Here is a 19031-nt window from a genome sequence, read left to right on the forward strand (position 1 = left end):
TTGCCCTTCCCAAGCATCTTCCTAAAATCTGCAGGAGTTTAAGGAGTTGCAAGGCCTTCCAAAGCTCTTACAATACTTTTAATAATATGGAATAATAATAATATTCCCTTTTTGATGGCTTCTTAAATGTCTGAAAAGCTTTTTGTTTGGCTTTCCACTAAAATATATTAACTCAATGAAGTAACTCCAACAATTATTGTACAGCTAATATCCAGAGGTTCTTGTGGAGCTATGAACTAGAGCAAGGGTCAGCAACCTGTGGCTCTGGAGCCGCATGCGGCTCTTTGGGCCCTCTGCTGTGGCTCCCTGTCAGATGATCCCACCACTGGATGGCCCTCCCCTCCCAGTCACTCCTTGCCTGGCCTGAGATGGAGGCCAGGGGATGGAGAAATGGCCAGAGCAGAGACAGAGAGATACAGAGAGAGGGGGAGGGAGGAGAGAGGGAGGGAGGGAGGAGAGAGAGAGAGAGATGTCAAAAGGATTTTGTGGTTCCTGGTGTTTTTTAACAACTGGTTCTCTGCCCTAATGACTGGCTGGGTAGGCATGGCTGTGGGGGGGGTCATGTTACCGGTAGAAGTGAGTGACATCGAGTTGGTCATGCCCACCCAGGTTTTGTGGCTCCCGGTGTTTTCTTTTCTGTGGGAAACGGGTCCAAATGGCTCTTTGAGTATTTAAGTTTGCAGACCCCTGAACTAGAGTACTGGTGCTAATACTAGAGGAATACAACAAATGTTTTTTGTATTCTGTGTCCAAAAACTGACTCTGTATTCTAACCCTAATTTGCAAAAACCATAGGGTTTTATGATTTCAATATAGGAGAATATTTGTAGCTCAGGGTTGAAATGAGGGGTTCTTGATGCTCTCTGGGAGGGGTTGTTTTCTTGCATTGGGTATGTTACCTAATTTGGGTAATGAAATGTCTGCAAGAATCCAGCTCAAAGAGCACCAAATACCCTTTTTATGTTTTCTTTTACATAAAGTTTTTTTTTTTATTTCATGTATAGCATCCTAACTTTACATTGTTACTTTACGCAGGTCTACGAAGGAGAAATTACACCTCTTAAAGAGAACATGAACAATGTTAATGGCTTAGCTCATCAGTTTACCTCATCTGAGATTCCACTTTCTCCATATATGCTCAACCGGCTAGAAGACATGAATGGAAGATGGAAACTCCTGCAGGTAAAATGTACATCTTAAGAACAATCAATACTGTTAGGGTGGTGATTTGGATATTTTTATCTGTTCTGATTTTCTCTCAAGCAAAGCAAGAAACAAATAGATCCTACTAGTGTTTAGTAACACTAGTAAATTGGGCATCATTGAGAATGTTATATAGTATTCTAGTTGTGGGATGTCTGTGTATGCTTCTGTAATTGTTTTTCTGAAGGCTAATTAAATCTTTCAGGATAATATAATTTCTCTGCAGCTTTACTCCTGCTAGTATATGAGATGAGAATTTTGGAAGAAGCATAGAAAGTTGGAAGGAAAAAACATAGAAAATTGGTTCTATATGGAAACTAACTCACTTAAGAGATTGAGTAGAAAGACAGGCCTTTTTTCCCAAATTGCAAACTAAGAAAGATCAGCAACTTAGAAAGATACTTAATGCAATGAGAACTATTATTAATGAAAATATTTTTTTTAAAAATCTAATATTATCACACAGCACTAATATTTTTTCTAATTTCTTGAACATAAAAATACTTTATATTTTTTATTTCCGCTTCAAGTTCTTTTGGAGGGAGTTTTTTTCAGGTTTTTCTGTTTTAATTATTTGTATTTGGGCTGTTAAAAGTATTTAAGTTTCTAGTTTCTAATTAAATATTTGTTTGTTGTAATTCTATGTTGCTTTAAGGAAAGATTAGAAATTGAAGTTTATTTTTAAGTAGTTCTTTGTCTTTATAATTCAATAGATTAATCAGTGGATCTTTCTGCTCTTCACCCTGAATTCATTTATGTGATATAAATTATAATAATCACTATGACTGGTTTACTGATTTGTGTAAAGTAGAACATACACACTATTTTATCACTTTTTAAAAATTGTACTAATTTTTACTCTAAAAATTACTCTAACCGCATTTTTGTAAACTCAAATGGTGTAATATATGTTGATTTCTTGCTCATTCTATTAATAGTCATTATATTTAATTATATAATAATAATTATATGTCAGTCTCTTTGGTAATGTGATATTTTAACATCTAAATGAAAAAGGTTTTGTTTTGTTTTGTTTTGAAAAAAGTGTAGGGTTTGGTGCTGGGCAGCCCACAGTTTTGAGCTATTTTGACTTTCTCTGAGGTCAATTTCAATTAGTGTTGATTCAATAGCCAAATCACAAGTAGTTATTAAGCTCTCTCCCCTAGTTAAATTTATCTCATGATATATGTATTAAAGACATTTGATATATCTCCATTTATTTTAATCTGGCTTTAGAAGCTCCTTTATATATTATTACTAATTCTGAAATTATTAAACTAATTACAGTGGACTCTATATCTTATAAGATTCTACGGTATGAATCTGATCTGTTATGTGGCATAATAGCAAGAGATTATTAATCTCAATTTATTAATATATGAATTACTTATTCTATGGACTAGTTCTGGCAAGGGCAGAAGAGAGGTGTGTAATTAAAAAGCTAGATGACCACTGCTTACAATTTGTGCTAAAGAACCAGTTATCCCCAATTTCTAGGCTGCAACAACCCAGCAATGAATCTGATCTGAAATAGACTTCTCTTATACAAGCCCTGCTGAAGCCCTCAAGCAAGAAATAGTACAAAAAGCAATGATTCACTCAATACTGACTTTGAAAGAATATTCTTTTACAAGAAAGGATGCTATTAGCATTATTAGTATAACTATCCCTCCTATTGACACCCAAACAATTAAGGAAAATAGAGCATTACTGATTACCCTTATTACAGATTTGTTTATGGCTACCTTTCATTTCATATTTTTTAAGATAACCTGAACTCTATAGAGCTTGTCACACCTGTCGCAATGTGTACATCATTCTCCCAAAGTTTTGACAATAGTGATTTATAACTTTATTATAAAAATTCAGGAGGATTTAGTGCCATCAGAGAATATTGAGCTGATAAGTAATGAAAAAGTCTCAAGGCAAAGGCTTCAGGGTACTTAAGAAGAAACCAGCAAGGCATTCTTATTCATTGTAAATGCAAATTACAAATTGAAAGTATATTTTACCATTAGTCCTTCTACAATTATTCAAATTATTATCAGTGCAAGCCAAGTTACTTATCAGACAAATCAAGAAATTAGGCATGCCTGTACATGCAAACTTATTTCATTCACTTAAATCTAAGGAGTACAATTATCATCCTACTGTATTTCATTTATGGCCCTAAGGGTTCTTAGAATACCCCTCTCTCCCACAATGGTATGTTTTTAAAAACTGCCTTCAAGCTTACTGAACTTAAGACAGCCGTTGAATGCTTTAAAAAAATCCTTTCCTATGATAGGACCAGGTGGGTTTTTTGTTTTATTTTGTTTCACTTGAAGCAAATTTTTTCATATAACCTTTTTTAATGAAAAAAGTATCTTTGAAAATTCAACTCACCTGTTCTGGCGTTATTTTCACTATTCCCTTACAACTTTCAGGAGGACAGAAAAAAATTGCAAACCTTATGTGATTAATACAGTATAGTCTTCCCATCACTTAACTTTTATAGAGCACTTCTTGGCTATATTGCACATAATTCTTCTTTATTCCTTTCATCAGTAGGAATCCTACACAACATCCAACAACATTAATCCTGTAGAGAAAAAAATAATCTACTAACAAAGAAACTTCTATTTTCAGAACAAAACTCCATATAATACAATATTTTATTAGACAAATTAATCAAGTGTAAAATATTATTAGCCTAAAAATGGCATTCTTGATATCTGGCACACAAAATTCTACTGTCTCTCTACTGGAAATTTCATACAGGTAACTGTTGTCATCATATTAAATGAACTTGTTTGTGAGAATCAAATAATAAGTTCTATATTAAAAGAACAATTGCTGGCTTCTATGATTATGGATTAAAGACATGAAATCAGTGGGACAAGTTAGTTATTTGAATGAGAAGTGACGTCAGTTAATAATCTGCTTCTAGTGCAATTAATTCCTTAAGTGTATATATTTATGTAAAAAAAGCATTTCATTTTGCTGGTTCTCCAGATATTATTAACAATTAAATTTCTTGATGCATTTATAATTTTTGCAACCCCTATTTTTGTTGATTCAGAGAGGATATAATATACAAACCTGAAACAATTTTTTGCAAACTATATTTTTGCAAACTATATTTTTTAGAACTTAGGTTCTTATTTCAGTGTAATGATTTTCAGATAGCACACAATAACACTATCAAGAGATTTATTTTTATCCATAATGGATATTTTTATTTTATTTATTATTATTAAATTTATTTGCCATCCAACTCAACCACAAGGTGGTTCTGAGAGACTTACAATGTTAAAAGTATAAAACAATGCAACATGATAATAGTATAGTATTTAGGCTTATACAACACTTTACAGCACTCTCTGGGTGGTTTACAGTATAGAAGCATTATTTGCATATTTCCCCAACAATCTAGATCCTCATTTTACTGACTTCAGAAGGATGGAAGGCTGAATCATCTTTGTGCCTCATCAGGATCAAACTCCAGGCTATGGGCAGAGTTTGCCTGCAATAATGCATCTTAACCACTGTGCCACCAGGGCTGTTATATACAATATGTATACAATAACAGCAAAACACTATAAAAATACAAATTATCAGATATCAGATATGCAGTATCCTTTTTTTAAGCAAAGAGCATTACTTAAACATTGAAAGACCTAAAGTTGGGATAATTTGCCTACAAGGAACTAGTCCTATTGCCCATAACTTTAAATATTCCTTCAGAGAATTTTGCAAAGTAGAAATAAGCCAAAGAGTTACAATTGATTTCTGTTACAACATAATCACATTTCTTAAGCATAGGTTATATCTTGATTTATCCTTAAGCAGTCTATTTAAGCACTGCAGCCAGCAGTCAGCAAAAGTAGCCTGCACTACTGCACTACTTCTAACCACTGCGCCACCACAGTAAACGCCATTTTCCTGCAAAACCTTGCAAATCAGGATCACATGACTGTGGGATGTCACAAATAGCCATAAATGTAGGCCAGTTGCCAAGCACCTAAAATATGATCATGTGATTGTAGGAAGGGGTTATCTGTTAGAAATTTTAATCTAGGTCATAAGTGAACTGGGGAAAGTCTGTCATAACTTCAAATGGTTACTAAGTAATCAATCATAAGCCATTACTATTAATACAAAGGATGAATAAAGAATGAAAAAGACTTCTGAGTAAACATAATTAAATATGATAGATAAAAATATGGTAAAAACCATGTGACCTAAAAAAAAACCCCAAACATAGAGACTGGAAGATTAGGAGGAATAATGTGTTTAAAATGGCTTAAAGCACATCCAAGATATGCTTGAGATGGCAGAGTAATTGATCACAAAACTTGTGTCCCATAACCATCAGACCTAGGGCCTACCTGCCACAAGCAGCAGAAGAAAACAAATTTTTTAGAGAACCCTAAATCTAAAAATACTCCAAGAGGAACTAATAAAATAGAATAAAAATTAACATCCCTTGAGAGCTCTAAGGCAATGGACTATAGAAGAACAGAGATACAGAGGCAGCTAACAAATTTAGCAGGGAATTAATCTGGAAATGAAACCCACATATAAATCAGTCACAAGATCTGTACCAATTACACTTGCAACAAATCACCAGTAGTGCCATAGATATAATTTTGTAAGGAGAAGCTGAAATGCATGCATGCAGACAAACATATTCATGTTCATAAGAAAATAAGCAGCCTCTAATGCTGGATTCTTCTAATATTCCACTTGGCCAACGAGGAAGAGGTGGTGTAGGTGAATCTGTAATCAGAAAGTGTTTTAGGGATGTTTTGTGTTGCTAGACCTTGGAAGGAAGCTATATCATTTGATTTGTCTTTTTTAAAGTGGAAATAACCCCACTTACAGTTGCCAGGATTTCTGTGCTGCAGATTGTGCTGTGTTGATTGGTAGAAATCAGCAGTTTTGTGTAGCTCTTTGCTCTACTTGTTGGTATTTTTTTTCACTCTGATCTGTTACAATATGATTTAAGCCAGCACGGCTAATCAGGTGAGACTAGTTAACCTAAAGAAACCCAGAGCTGTTAAGTATTAACACTCATCGTCTTCTGCTCAACTGCTGAGTGCGTGTTTGCACAATATGTTTACCCCCATTCATAAAAGACTGTTATGCAAATAGGGCTCTCAGTATCATGATACATAATTATAACATGTTGGGATTTGGTTTAGTATTTTATGTGAATTCAGCCCTTATTATTTCAAAACTATGGTTTATCTTTCAGCATATAGTGTGGTTTATTCAATAAATGACATTAAATATGTAATGGCTTTACATATCGGACCAGTCAATCTAGATTAAAATCTCCACTTAACTATGAAAATGGAACCAAGCAGGTTAAAATCATCAAAGCAATCTCTACATGTTTATGCTATAGCTAACATACACTGGGACAAGTTACTGTGGGCATAATATGCTAACATCCCCTTCTCCATTGTATTTCTTTTGTTTTATCTAGATGGTTATCTCTCTATATAATAGTCCTAAATATCAACGCAATAGTATCCTTTATTATGGTAATCCACAACACAGACTTAAAAAATCAGTTTGTTCTCTCGGAAGAAGATTTATGCACATGCATTTATGTATGTATAACATAGTTCTTTAATGTGAGAAGGAAGAGATGCGAGAAAACATGGTACTGTTGTAGAATGAAGAGACCAAACAACATTCCTGGGTCAGCCAGAGACAGTTTTTATTGTGCAAGGTTCAGAGGCAGATTGGTTCTTGCTATCTGAACAAAGGAAAGAGATCTAATACCCCTGTTTTATACTTTTCCAAGACAAAGGATTTTGCTAGCACAGCAGTTTTCCATATATGGTTAACATACATCCATTACATGATAATTGACATTTCCTAATTACTAAATTCCTGCCCTAATTTATAGTACATGAGATAATTTTAGCTAAACATCCTCTTTAGTTCTGTATCCGCTGATGCGTAGATTTATGGCTTCCTTTGATAATAAGTAACTTCTTGTTCCATATGGATGTCCTTACATTCTTGACAACTAGGTTCTTCAGAAGATATATATATTTATTACCAGGATGTAATTTAGCTGACTTAGTGTAATCTTCCAAACAAGTATTGTTCTTCCCAACCAGCACATTTCTTTCTTACAATAATGTGAATAAGGAGGGCCCTTCAGTGTTCATATAGCTGATCCTGCATCATTCACATTAGTACTGACCATAGATTGACTGGAGAAGTTGTAATTGATTTGATTTGTTTAATTTTATTGGTGGTAAGAATCTAAGGAATTGATTGACATGAAGAAATAACTTTCCTCCCAGGGAATACAATCAATAGAACTCCCTTTGGATAAACTTATCAATACACAAAATCTGTTATTACCAAGGATAACTTTTTAGTTCTAGAAAACAGACTTCTTCTATAAGGGAAGTCTTCAATTTACAACCATTTGTTCAGTGACCACTCGAAGTTATTAGCAGTCCTGAAAAAAGTGACTTATGACCATCACGCTTAAGATTATTGCAGCATTCCCATTGACCATGACCATGGTCAAAATCTGGACACTTGACAACTGGCTCATATTTATGACAGTTGTACTTTCCCCAGGTCATGTGACCATTTTTTGCCACCTTCTGACAAAGCAAAGTCAATGGAGAAGCCAGATTCACTTAATCACTGTGCTGCTAACTTAACACTCCAATGATTCACTTAACAACTGTGACAAGAAAGGTCATAAAATGGAGCTAAACCAGAGGTGAAATCCAGCAGGTTCTGACAGGTTCCGGAGAACTGGTACTGGAAATTTTGAGCAGTTCGAAGAACTGGTAGCGGAAATTTTGAGTAGTTTGGAGAACCGGCAAATACCATCTCTCGCTGGTCCCAGAGTGGGGTGGGAATGGAGATTTTGCAATATCCGTCCCCCAGGAATGGGGAGGGAATGGGGATTTTGCAGTATCCTTCCCCTGGAGTGGGGTGGGAATGGAGATTTTGCAGTAGCCTTCCCCTGCCACGCCCACCAAGCCATGCCCACCAAGCCACACCATACCCACCAAACCACGCCCATAGAACCGGTAGTAAAAAAATTTGGACTTCACCACTGAGCTAAACTCACTTAACAGCTTTCTTGCTTATGAATGGAAATTTTTGACTCAATTGTTGCCTTAAGTTGAGGACTACCTGTACTTTAGGTTCCCCTTCCCCTAAATTTTAAAAGCAGATTTATCTGTTGAAACATATTTTATTTATAGTATGAGAAACATGTTGAAATAAGTAAAGTTCATATTTAAACTTTAAAACCTTTCATTTTCCAATCTCCTTCCACAATTTTTACTGTTGCTGTTAATTATGATTAAAAAAAAATCAGTACTGTACTAACACTGCCATTTCCTCACTTCAAATCTTCAGGGGATAATTTATGATAAGCAGAGTGCAGAGCCCCATGACGGAGTGAATTTTGGTAGTGAAATTATTTGAATTAAAACTAATTTTACATTGACATTCCCTTCAGGTCAAATTAAGCAAGAACTCAATCAGCAACCAAGCAAATTTTGAACAGCTCATAGAGCAGAATTTCTCTTTCTAATTTTTGCAATGGAAATTTACAAATGGTGCAATGTATAGCTTTTATAATAAGCTATTAAGAAAGTGATCAGAGAACAAATTTCTTTTCCAGCTGTTGCTAGCAATTGTGATATCCACAATGCACAACACATTAACTGAGTTTCAATACTTATTTCCATCTGGAAGTGATCAGAGGTAGCGGATGAGTAAATCATGAATGTCTTGTTCTGATTTTATTAGGGAGCAGCAGGCAAAGCATAAAAAGGCTATACTTGTGTTTCTCAACCTTAGCAACTTTAAGAAGTGAACTTCAACTTTCAGAATTCCCTAGTCACCTAGCTGAAGAATTCTTAAGGTTAAAGTCTGCACATCTTAAAGCTGCCAAGGATGAGAAACACTGAGCTAAACTCCTTATGGGAAAAAACATATTTTTACCATTTGTTTTGGTTTAAATACAAAGTCATTTTTATCATAGAATATAGCAACTATAATATAAAATAAGGCAGTAGAGATATATACAATATTTCATCCAAAACAATATTTATTAAAATATTAAATCAAAACCTGTAATTTGGTTGTATTTTTATCTTGTTTTTAAGTAGTGCTATCAGTAGAATCATGAATTTGAGATAGGCAGTAATAAAAATTTAATAATACTTGTGAAACCTCTGAAAGAATATTGGGAATTAAGCAGAAACCTACTGTCTGAAATATAGCATTTTGAATGCTTACATACAGTATGCTGCATAAATACATTTTTTATCTTATGTTATCAGCCTAGATTTTCCATATTTTTTTTGCAAACTTTCCACTTTTTTTTTTTTTTTTGCTAAATTACTTTATGTTTCTTCAGACCCTATTTCCTGCAGTTTCTACTTTAGTCCACCATTTTACTGGTGGTTTATCTCTGGCCATTTTTCTGGTCTAACTGTGAGCACAAGTATTTCTTGCATTCCTTTTGCAAGAATTTTTTCTAATATATGGATTTGTATAAGAATATAGCTGTTCAAACTAGTTATATCACTTTTTTTTAATTCTTTGTCTAGGCTATTGACAGCTGTGCAAAATATAACAAGGTTATCCTGTGAGCAGGGGAAAGTGAAACTTTGGGTTCATTGATTTAAAGTTTCATATTGTTTTTGCTGTGTCTCTGTTACTAACCATGATAGATTGTTTCATTGGTCTTCATAATGATTCAAAACTTCTGCAACAAAGAATAAATAAAGGAACTCTCTCTTTTCTCTGCCATCAATTCCAAGGGTTGTCAGAACCTATTGTTTAATATTTGGTTTCATCTCCAACTAAGTACTCTTAGTAACTTATATGAGGCTTTGTTCCTTTCTACCTCTTGTGCCAGCCTCTCAATAGAGGCAGCAGGTTTTAAGAAATAATAGATTCTATTTTCTGGAAAGAGATGAAGAAATATTTCATTTGAACCAAATGCTTTCGAAATATTGGAATACAGGTAGTCTACCTGTGACCTTGGAATGTCAATCAACAATCATTCCTAATTATGGCAATACTGTCCTTGGAATTATGGCCATCCCAGCACCCCAACACGATTGCATTGTGAGTATTTGGCAACCCATTTACATTATGATTAGTTGCCAGTTGTCTTGCGCCCTTCGTAACCTTCCCTGCCAGCTTCCCCAGAAAGTCAATGGGGAAGTCTGCAGGAAAGATCACAAGTCACTAGAGCAGGGGAGAAATCCAAAATTTTCCCCTACTGGTTCTGTGGGCATGGCTTGGTGAGTGTGGCAGGGGAAGGATATTGCAAAATCTCCATTCCCACCCCTCCTGGGGGAAGGATATTACAAAATCTCTATTCCCACCCCACTCTGAGGCCAGCCAGAGGTGGTATTTGCTGGTTCTCCGAATTACTCAAAATTTCCACTACCGGTTCTCCAGAACCTGTTAGAACCTGCTGGATTTCACCCCTGCACTAAATGTCTCCTACTAGTGCACCTTCCCCCAATCCCCAGAGCTGTTGTTTAGCTATTAGTTGTTTAGCTAAATAATTTGTAATGGAGACAAAATGATATTTATTTATTTATTTATTTATTTTATTAAACTTGTATGCCACCCTCTCTCCCAAAGGACTCAGGGCGGCTCACAATGATAAAAAACACATAAAATTCAGTATTCAAATATAAAAACCAATAAAATCCCCTTTAAGAAAACCCCCTTCAGTCCAATCCGGCCAGGCCAAATAGCCATGTTTTGAGGTCACAGCGGAAAGAGTGAAGGTCAGGGGCCATCTGGAGCTCCAGGGGAAGCTGATTCCACAGAGTAGGTGCACCCACAGAAAATGCCCGCTCCCTGGGAGTCACCAGCCGACACTGTCTGGCCGACGGGACCCCAAGGAGGCCCTCCCTGTGAGAGTGCACCGGGCGATGGGAAGCTGTCACTGGCCACAGATGGTCCGCCAGGTACCCCGGGCCTAAGCCATGTAGGGCTTTATAGGTGATTACCAGCACCTTGAATCTCACCCGGAGGGCAACCGGTAGCCAATGCAGGTCCCGCAGGAGGGGTGTAACATGAGAGTGTCGGGACACTCCCATCACTACCCAGGCAGCCACATTCTGCACCAGCTGAAGCCTCCGGGTGAGAGGCATTGTATGAGAGCCCATGTAGAGAGCCCATGTAGAGAGCATTGCAGTAGTCGATCCAGGAGGTGACGAGCGCATGAGTGACTGTGCACAGGTCATCATGGTCCAGGTAGGGGTGCAACTGGTGCACCAGATGAATCTGAGCAAATACCCCCCTTGGTCACGGTTGTAACATGGTTGTCCAAAGTCAACCATGAATCCAGGAGGACGCCTAGGTTGCACGCCCTTTCTACAGGGGGCAACACCTCATCCCCTATAGCCAACGATGGAATATTCTCCTGGAACCACGATGCCGGTATCCCCAGCCACTCTGTCTTGGCAGGGTTGAGCTGAAGCCTGTTCCTCCCCATCCAGAGCCGCACCGCTTCCAGGCACTGGGACATCACATCGAGGGCATCACTGGGCTGATTTGGGGTGGATATAAAAAGTTGGATATCATCAGCATACTGATGATACCCTACCCTGAAACCATGGATGATCTCCCCCAGCGGCTTCATATAGATGTTGAACAGAAGGGGAGAGAGGACCGACCCCTGAGGGACCCCTTACATGAGGGACCTCGGGGCCGACTTCTGTTCCCCTGCCAACACCGCTTGCGAACGCCCAGAGAGGTAGGAGGAGAACCACCATAAAACAGTGCCTCCCACTCCCAACCCTTCAAGGCACCGCAGCAGGATACCATGGTCGATGGTATCAAAAGCCGCCGAGAGATCTAATAGGACCAGGACAAAGGAATAACCCTTGTCCCGAGCCCTCCAGAGATCATCCACCGGCGGGACTAATGCCATCTCCATGCTGTATCCGGGCCTGAAACCCGACTGGTACAGGTCCAGATATATTGCTTCATCCAGGGCCAATGGGAGTTGAGTGCCACCATGCTCTCAACAACCTTCGCAATAAAGTGAAGGTTGGAGACAGGACGGAAGTTATTCAAAATAGCTGGATCCAGACTAGGCTTCTTGAGGAGGGGTCTCACCACTGCCTCCTTCAAGGCGGCCGGGAAATTCCCCTCACCCAAGGAGGCAGTTATCATTGCCTGGATCCAGCCACGTGTGACCTCCCGGGCTGAATAAACGAGCCAGGAGGGACACGAGTCCAGCACACACATGATGGTACTCAGCTTCCCCATGATCTTGTCCACTTCCTCAAGAGTAACAGGATCAAACTTGTCCCAAATCACCAGACCCATCGCCCCCTTCCCCCACTGACTCTGCCCAGTCAGAATCCAGCCCCTCCCAAATCTGAGGGATCTTATCCTGCAGGTGTTCACTAAATTCCTCGACCCGCCCCCGCATAGGGTTATCCCCCGCTCCCTGATGCAAAAGGGAGTGGGACACCCTAAACAGGGCGGCCAGGCGATTGTCTGTGGACACGATGAGGGCGGAGAAGTGAGCCTCTTCGCCGCCTCCATCGCCACCAGATAAGATCAAGTAAAAGATCTCAACTATGATCGATCAGATTCGGAACGACTGGACCTCCAACAGCTCTCCAGACCTCTCCTCCAACACTTCATCTCCCGGAGCTCCTCAGTAAACCGAGGAGCCAACTGGGATCTGCATTGGGTCAGAGGTCGCAAAGGCACAACCCAGTCGAGAGCTCCGGCAGCCACCTTTTCCCAGGCATCCACCAGAGTCTCAACCGGGGTATGGGAAAGAGAGATAGGTATAGTCCCAAGCTCCCTCTGGAACCCCTCGGGGTCCATTAGGTGCCTGGGGCAGAACCATGTGGCCAGTTCTGCCTCCCAGCAGTGAGGGGCGGCACAATGGAAGCCCAGCCTAAGGAGATAGTGATTGGTCCATGACAGGGGTTGGGTAGTTGGCATGACCCCTCCAAACTCACTACACCACTGCTCCGAGATAAAAACCAGATCGGGCGTGTGTCCCCCCTGATGAGACGGGACCTGTATTATCTGGGTCAGGTCCATGGCTGCCATGGAAGCCATGAACTCCCGGGCCACTCCCGACACCCCACCCAGGGAAGGTAGATTAAAATCCCCGAGCACAATAAGCCTCGGAAACTCAACCACCAACCCCGATATGGCATCCAGCAGTCCGGGCAGGGCCGTTGATACGCAGCTGGGAGATAGGTATTATTATTAATATCTATATATGCACCCAACGGAAACCAAAATGACTTTTTAAAAAAGCTACATAATATAATCAAAGACCTGGAATACAAAACTATCTGCATGGTAGGAGACTTCAATGCAAATATGGACATAGAAAAAGACTATCGGAGTAACAAACAAAGTAAAACTAGAAAGAAAATTCTACCGGAATCTTTCAAAGACATGATCAACGAACTGCACTTACACAACATATGGAGAGAGGCAAAAACACAAACAAAACAGTATACATATTACTCGAACCCACACCAGTCATGGTCTAGGATTGACATGGCCTGGATGACTTCGGACCTCAGAGAGGAAGTAAAAGATATTGAAATATCAGTGAACACCTGGGCAGACCATAATCCCATTAAAATAGTATTGAAAGGACATCGAAAGCAAAGGAGGTGGATGATGGACACGGGAATAATAAAAGATAAGGAATATATACAGATGATTGAGAAAGAGGTTAAAATGTTCCTACAAATAAATACTAAAGAACAGACATCGCTTCAAAACCTTTGGGACACAATTAAAGCATACATAAGAGGTCTTACAATTGCGTATATGGCAAAAAAAAAATAAAGAGAAACAACAGTCAAGGAATAAGTTGTTAGAACAACTCAGAATATACGAACTAGAATTGCAGAAGGAACCCCACAACAAAACAATAAAAGAAAAATTAAATCTTACTAAACATAAAATCAATCTGATTACCCAGACAGAAATTGCACAGAAAATCAAGCTAGCAAAACAGAAACATTTTGAGCATGCAAACAAAACGGGGCTGTGGTTAGCGTATAAACTGAAAAAAGAAAAAGAAAGGAGAACAATATTTCAATTGCAGGACGAAACAGGACAAATATACCATACTAATCTAGACAAAAAATGTATAGTCAAAGATTTTTTTCAAAGTCTCTACAAGAAAGAAGAGATCCGGGATGAAGACATTAAGGAATACTTATGTAAAACAAACATTACAAAATTAGAGGAGTCCCATAGAGAAGCATTAAATAGACCAATTACGATGTCCGAGCTGGTGGAAGCAAGGAAAAAGCAGAAAAATAACAAGGTTCCAGGCCCAGACGGAATACCAACGGAGTTTTACAAAAACTGTCAAAATGCAATGGATGAACTGTTACTCCAAGTTCTCAATGATGCATTATTAGAAGCAGAAATTCCCAAATCCTGGACCGAAACCATTATTACACTCATCCCCAAAGAAGATATGGACCCCACACAAGTTAAAAATTATAGGCCGATTTCATTGCTCAGTGTAGACTACAAACTCTTCATGTTGGTTATAACGCAAAGACTGAAAATAATTATTTATAAATACATACATACAGATCAGAATGGTTTTGTCCCAAGAAGACAGATCAAAAACAACATAAGAACAATTATCAACGTCCTGGAATATTACGAGAAAAGAGTTGACAAACAAGTAGCCTTAATCTTTTTAGACGCACAAAAGGCATTTGACAATCTAAATTGGAATTTCCTCATATTGCAACTAGAAGCCATGGATTTCGGTGTCAAATTTTTACATATGATTAGAAAAGTATACTCCTTCCAAACGGCCAAAATTATGATTAATGGAGATATGACTGAAAATCTGGATATACAAAAGGGTGTGAGACAGGGTTGCCCTTTATCCCCACTACTGTTCATAATTTCATTGGAAATATTACTAACTGAAGTTAGGAAAGATGCGGAAATAAAAGGTTTGAGAACACGGAAAGAAGAGTACAAATTGCAAGCCTTCGCTGACGATGTGGTATTTATAATGGAGCAACCGGAAATAACAGGAACCAAACTTTTAGTGAAGATAGAGGAATATGGAAGAGTCGCAGGGCTTAAAATTAACAAACAAAAAACTAAAGCATTAACAAAGAATTTGACAAAGGTACAGGAGACAAATCTAGAAGATAAATTAGGAATACAAATTGTAAAGAGAATAAAGTATTTAGGAATCTGGCTTACTGCTAAAGCAATAACAATTAGAGAAGACAATTATAACAAATTAATGAAACAAATTAGAAAAGATCTGGAAATGTGGAACAAATTACAACTGTCATTTCTAGGGAAAATCGCATCCATAAAAATGAATATACTGCCTAGATTACTCTACCTCTTTCAAGTAACCCCAATCTGGCCAGGAAAGAACTTTTTTAAGGACCTTAATAAAATAATAACAAAATTTATTTGGAATGGGAAAAGGGCCAGAATCAAAATAAAGTGTATGCAAGATATTCGGGAAAAAGGAGGTTTAGGCCTACTGGACTGGGAGTTATATTACAAAGCAGCATCGCTAAAATGGATAAGGGATTGGATAGATCTCAAGAATAAAAGAATGCTACTACTAGAGGGCTTTGAATTACAACGCGGATGGCATGCCTTTTTGTGGGAGGGAAAGGACAAGCACCATGGATATTTCCAGCAACATATTATCAGAGAATCACTGTACAAAACATGGCAAGAGATTAGAAAGCACTATACCAAAATTCCATGATGGTTATTGACAATGGAAGCACTAATATATCCCAACGCCATGGATATAGAGAAAGTGAGGAGTTATAAAGAATTACTGAACAGTGAAGGAGAATTACAAACAAGACAAGAATTACAAAATCAGGGTATAGACATTGATTGGTGGCCATATATGCAAATAGAATCAAGATACAAAACTGATCGGGCACAATTCAGATTCCCAAATGAACCAAATGAACTAGATAAAATATTACAAAGTACAGATGAGAAAATGATTACCAAAATTTATAAGTACCTACTAAAATACAAATTAGAAGAGGAGGTTGTCAAAGAGAATATGATAACATGGGCCAAAAATATAGGATATACTATTGAACTGGATAAGTGGGAAAATTTGTGGAAGATAAATTATAAGATGACATTGTCTATACCCTATAAGGAAAACCTTTACAAAATGTTCTACCAATGGCACCTCCCACCGGCGCGCCTGGCCAAGATGTTGGCCAAATACGTCTCCAATGTGCTGGAAATGTAAATCACAGAAAGGGACATATTATCATCTCTGGTGGTCATGCCGAAGGGCAAAACAATACTGGCAACAAATTAAAATAACGATTGAAGAAATCACAAAACAAAAACTGGAAATGAGGCCGGAAATCTTTTTATTGGGAATAATCACAGCACAATACACCAAAGAAATAAAATATCTGATCATCCATATCCTCACAGCAGCATGTATACTCTTTGCCCAACATTGGAAATCTGAACAGTTACCCACAGAGGACAAAATAATAGCTAAAATTACAGAATGTGCAGAATTGGATAAGCTCACAAAAGAAATACAAGAGAAAGACGATACTGATTACTATTTAGTATGGCAAAGATGGTACAGCTGGCTGGAGGCAAAAATAGGAATATAAAGATATTTTTTGACTATTCAATAGAAATACATAGAAGTAAACAAGTAGTCAATTATATATATACATATATAACCATGTAAATATGTGAATGTAGATATAGATACAAATAGAAATATGAAAATAACCCACCGTTGTAGTAACTTCTAAGAGTCAGTCATTGGACTGAATTGATGTTTGTCTGTTTTGTATGTTGTTTTAATGTATCTATGTTGGTTTGTTTTTTTTATTATTAATAAAAATATTTAAAAATAAATAAATAAATAAATAAAATAAAATCCCCGTGCACAATAAGCCTCAGAAACTCAACCACCAACCCCGATATGGCATCCAGCAGTCCGGGCAGGGCCGTTGATACGCAGCTGGGAGATAGGTATGTAATCAACAGGGCCAACTGACCTTGCGGTCCCCATCTCATTAGGAGGGACTCACATCCGTCTACCTGCGGAGCAGTGACCTCCCGCGGACCATGGGTCTCCCTAATAACAACCGCCACACCCCCTCCCCTGGGTCCTCAGCCGGTGTAGCACCCGAAAACCCAGCGGGCATAGTTCGTTCAGAGGGACCCCTCCCTCTGAGCCCAGCCAGGTTTCCGTAATGTAAGCCAGGTCCGTGTCTTCCTCCTCGATCAGTTCATTGATGAAGGGAGCTTTGTTAACCACGGACCTGGCATTAAAATAAACCAACCTAAGCCCAGAGGCCCTCTCTCTCTGACCCCCAGGGAAACAGGCGGTATTCAGGGGGCCGGAGTGGGCCACCGCATACAAAAAGTGGGGGCGCGCCCCCGACCACCGACACTGCCTCCCGTTCATCCCCCCATGGCCATTCCCCATCGCAATGGGAATCAGAGCCCTTCCCTCCCTGGAGTCCCAGGGGGCCCCACCCTCGCTCCAACCACATCATGACCCTCTCCTGACCTGGACTGCCCACAACCCATGGAAGCCCCCCCGCCACCCATAGGGTATCATAACCCCACCCCCTCCCCAATCCCCCTAAAAGCCTAATTAAAAAAGAATACAAAGAGCTTTTAAAAACAATAACACCCTCAATGCCACCTCTCGGGATCCCAGGATCCGTCATTAAGGTACTTTTTAGCTAGGCCGATAGGCCACTTCCAGGAATGGGGGGCATTCCTCAAAGCGCATAAGTCCATTCTCGTGTATGTTTGAATACCGGCGCGACAATGGTGACGCGGGAACAGATGGACTAGGCCAAAGCTACCCCAACCATTGGGAGCCTCCTTCCAGGTGCCCTCTCATGACACCCTGGGGGATACAGATGAACCAGCATCGCTGCTCTCTCACCATGGTGAGGTCCCATAATCCGGGAGCCCAGACCGTGTGGTGTTGTTCTTAAGCCAGGTGGTCAGTCATCTAGACTGGTCGCTGGTATCCATCACAATGGGCCATGGCGGTAGCCATTACAGCTGTGTTAACCGGCGATGCAGCAGATTGGGTGGCGGGATTACATCGCAACCATGCTAGAGAACTGGTGGACGTGGGTAGGTTCTTAGAAGCTCTCTGGTCTGCTTTTGAGGATGACTCCAGTGTACAAATTGCGGAAGGAGATCTTGTAGCCCTCAAACAGCGGGGTGTTCCTGCAAAAGACTATGTACGTGATTTCCGGAAAATTGCTAGTCGCTTAAGGGACTGGCCCGAATGGATGCTAGTCCAGCAATTTCGGATGGGGTTGGACTGTGAGTTACGTCAAGCCTGTGTGTACCGAGGCCTGGCTCCGTGCCTAGCTGTTTGGTTTAAAGCCGCTATTGAACTGGACATTACCCTCTGGGAGTTTAGGCCTCGGTCGGAAGTTAATGTGGGACAGAGACGGGTTCCCATGGAGAGGGCCTCAGAAAAGCCGCCAACCACACGGGTTCAAGTACCTCTGCCCAGCGTCGTCCCACCTGAAAGGTCTCAGCGACCGGCGTTTCGTTGTTTTCACTGCAATTAGGTAGGACACAGAGCGGCTGAATGCCCTGTACCTCCGTTATGAGTACAGACCCAAAAGCTGGCTACGGGGGTAGCGACCAGAGGCCGACCACAGCAGCCACAAGAACATACACAAGCACTTCAAGGACCAAAGTCCGTCATAGACCATCAGGCTCGTGATATTTCACCAACCACTGTGGCGGGGAAATTCCCGGTGGTATCGGGCGAC

At 39.5% G+C, this 19031-nt stretch overlaps 1 protein-coding gene across 5 annotated transcripts in view; it reads left to right on the forward strand.

Annotated features, from left to right (window-relative positions):
- DMD (dystrophin) overlaps positions 1–19031 on the forward strand; it is a 2041544-nt gene that overhangs the window by 1669793 nt on the left and 352720 nt on the right. For all 5 annotated transcript variants that reach the window (XM_087871305.1, XM_087871306.1, XM_087871307.1 and 2 more), the window contains one exon: positions 1036–1182. In XM_087871305.1, the coding sequence (XP_087727431.1) occupies positions 1036–1182 (147 nt within the window). The remainder of the gene's footprint in view (positions 1–1035; positions 1183–19031) is intronic.

The sequence above is a fragment of the Pantherophis guttatus genome, chromosome 5 (assembly GCF_059756535.1).
Source record: "Pantherophis guttatus breed Tessera chromosome 5, ASM5975653v1, whole genome shotgun sequence".
NCBI lineage: Eukaryota > Metazoa > Chordata > Lepidosauria > Squamata > Colubridae > Pantherophis > Pantherophis guttatus.